We start from the raw sequence: 2,500 nt of genomic DNA, 5'->3' as shown, positions 1-2,500 counted from the left end.
TATTAATTTTATTAATAACATTATAAGAATGATAAGAATGATGACATTGATAATAACAGTAACAGCGATGATGATGATAATAATAATAGTCATGATAATGATAAAAATGACAACAACAATAATAATAGTAATAATAATAACAATAATAAAAGTGACAGTGATGTTGGTAATGATAACATTAATAATGATAATAATAATAATAATAATAGCGACAGCAATAATATATATATTGTATACATATACCTCTCTCTCTCTCTCTCTCTCTCTCTCTCTCTCTCTCTCTCTCTCTCTCTCTCTCTCTCTCTCTCTCTCTCTCTCTCTCTCTCTCTCTCTCTCTCCCTCTCTCTCTCTCTCTCTCTCGCTATCTCTCTCTCTCTCTCGCTATCTCTCTCTCTTTCTCATTTCTCTCCCTCTCTCTCCCTCTCTCTCTCTCTCTCTTTCTCTCTCTCTCTCTCTCTCTCTCTCTCTCTCTCTCTCTCTCTCTCTCTCTCTCTCTTTCCCTCTCTCTCCCTCTCTTCATGATTATTACTGAATTGTGAATTTACATTAAAAAAGATCCTCCAAAAGAGAAAACGCACCCTGACTCCGCATTTCAGGGGGGACTCGTGTAAATAAACATTCCTTTAAAATACATATAAATCTCAATGTTTAATCATATAACGAATGCCGAATCTAATAAATACTATGAATATATAATTACGGTGATGATTTCTTATCATAATCAATCATTGGGATGATGTGAAGATGAGGAAGGATGATGGTGATGATGATGATGATGATGATGATGATGATGATGATGATGGTGATGATGATGATAATGATGATGATGATGATGATGATGATGATGATGATGATGATGATGATGATGATGATGATGATGATGATGGCGACGATGATGACGATAACAATAATAAAATAATAATAAAAGTATATAATGAATAACAATAAAAATGATAATGATGATAATAGTAATAATGATAACAGGCATGTATATCATAATAATAATTAATAATGATAATGATAGTAATAAGGATAATAAAAATAACAATGATAATAATCAACAATGATAGCAATAATAATAATAATAATAATGATAATAATGATAATAATAATAATAATAATGATAATAATAATAATAATAATAATAAGCACAATAATTAATAACAATAGTAATAATAACAATCAACAATAATGATGATGATGATGATAATAATAATAATAATAATAATAATAATAATAATAATAATAATAATAATAATAATAATAATAATAATAATAATAACAATAATAATAATAATAATAAAATCATAACAATAACAATCATAATGATAAAAGTAATGAAAGTACCAAAGATGATGATAATAACAATACTAATAATCATAATGGTATTAATAAAAAAATAATAATGATACAGATAATGATAGCTGGAGCAGGAGCATGACAGTAGATAATATCATGAAACATTATCAAGAACACCAATAAAAAAAAGAAAGAAAATGAAAGGTTCCATTTTTATTTACATTTTCTTTTATGTCCTTCATTTTCTTTTTTCTTTTCCTTTGTTTATTTAATCGTAAAATTCCTTCTCTTTGTCTCTCTATCTTTTCTTTGCACGTTTTATCTTCGCATGTTGAAGGTTGTAAGGTCTTTTAATGAAATTTAACGAATATCTCTTTCTTTAATAACATTCTTCAAAAGTAATGTCATGCATTTTCATGTAGATATTTTCTGTTTGACTCTTAAGATATGACTTACAAATGTCCCCTTTCGCCTTTTATAAACAATCATCAAACAATAAATGTTCTTTTGTTCAAGACTACTTGATATTTTCTGTACTTTTTACATCGCCGCTTTTCATCTCGTCTCTGTATATTGCCACGGGTGTAAAATCACTTTGTTTTACTCGATTCCGCTTCTATATATAACGTGACGTCTGGTTTTTCTGCAACCTCGCCAGCAGGGACGTCAGAATGTGTTTCGATCCCCTGCAATTTTGTCATACTCTCTTTCTTGCTCCCACTGACGTCAGGTCTTGTGCTTTGTGTCATTGCCTCATCTTCACAAGGGTTCTCTCCCGTGTCATTTCTTTCCTCGGCTATTTTTATCTTATCCGCTAAACTTGCTTGCATGTGATCTTCAATCCTATTCTCTGTGGTACATTCCGGGACCTGGCAATGGGACTCGGATTTCTCAATCTGAGCTCCTGCACTTTCTGGTCTATTCGCTGAACTCAAGCTTTCCTGAAATTGGTCACTGACGGGGCTTACCTTCAGCGGCATGGGAAGATTGTATAATTTTAAATCGGGTTCTGGTTTAAATGCAGCCTGCTTCTCTCCGCGATCTATTTCATCGATCGTCTCTGAAACGAATCTTAGAAACACTTCTGGATCATTCCGCGCCTCTCGGAAGTCTTGGAGTTTTATTTCGTCTTCGAAGGACTGGCCAGACATCCTCCGCGTTGATACCTGGCGGTGGATTGTTATAGTATCAATGATCATCG

General features: G+C 32.0%; 1 protein-coding gene across 2 annotated transcripts in view; it reads right to left on the bottom strand.

Annotated features, from left to right (window-relative positions):
• Nucleotides 1-1,109: 1,109 nt before the first annotated feature.
• LOC113811478 (probable DNA double-strand break repair Rad50 ATPase) overlaps nt 1,110-2,500 on the bottom strand; it is a 4,231-nt gene continuing 2,840 nt past the window's right edge. For both annotated transcript variants that reach the window (XM_070132303.1, XM_027363240.2), the window contains exon 3: nt 1,110-2,500. This exon is cut by the window's right edge and continues 1,732 nt beyond it. In XM_070132303.1, coding sequence (XP_069988404.1) covers nt 1,890-2,500 — 611 coding nt within the window. In that variant the 3' untranslated portion in view covers nt 1,110-1,889.

The sequence above is a fragment of the Penaeus vannamei genome, chromosome 17, assembly GCF_042767895.1.
Source record: "Penaeus vannamei isolate JL-2024 chromosome 17, ASM4276789v1, whole genome shotgun sequence".
Classification (NCBI taxonomy): domain Eukaryota; kingdom Metazoa; phylum Arthropoda; class Malacostraca; order Decapoda; family Penaeidae; genus Penaeus; species Penaeus vannamei.
The sequence above is the reverse complement of the archived record's forward strand: the minus strand, read 5'-3'. Positions and strand labels throughout refer to the sequence as shown.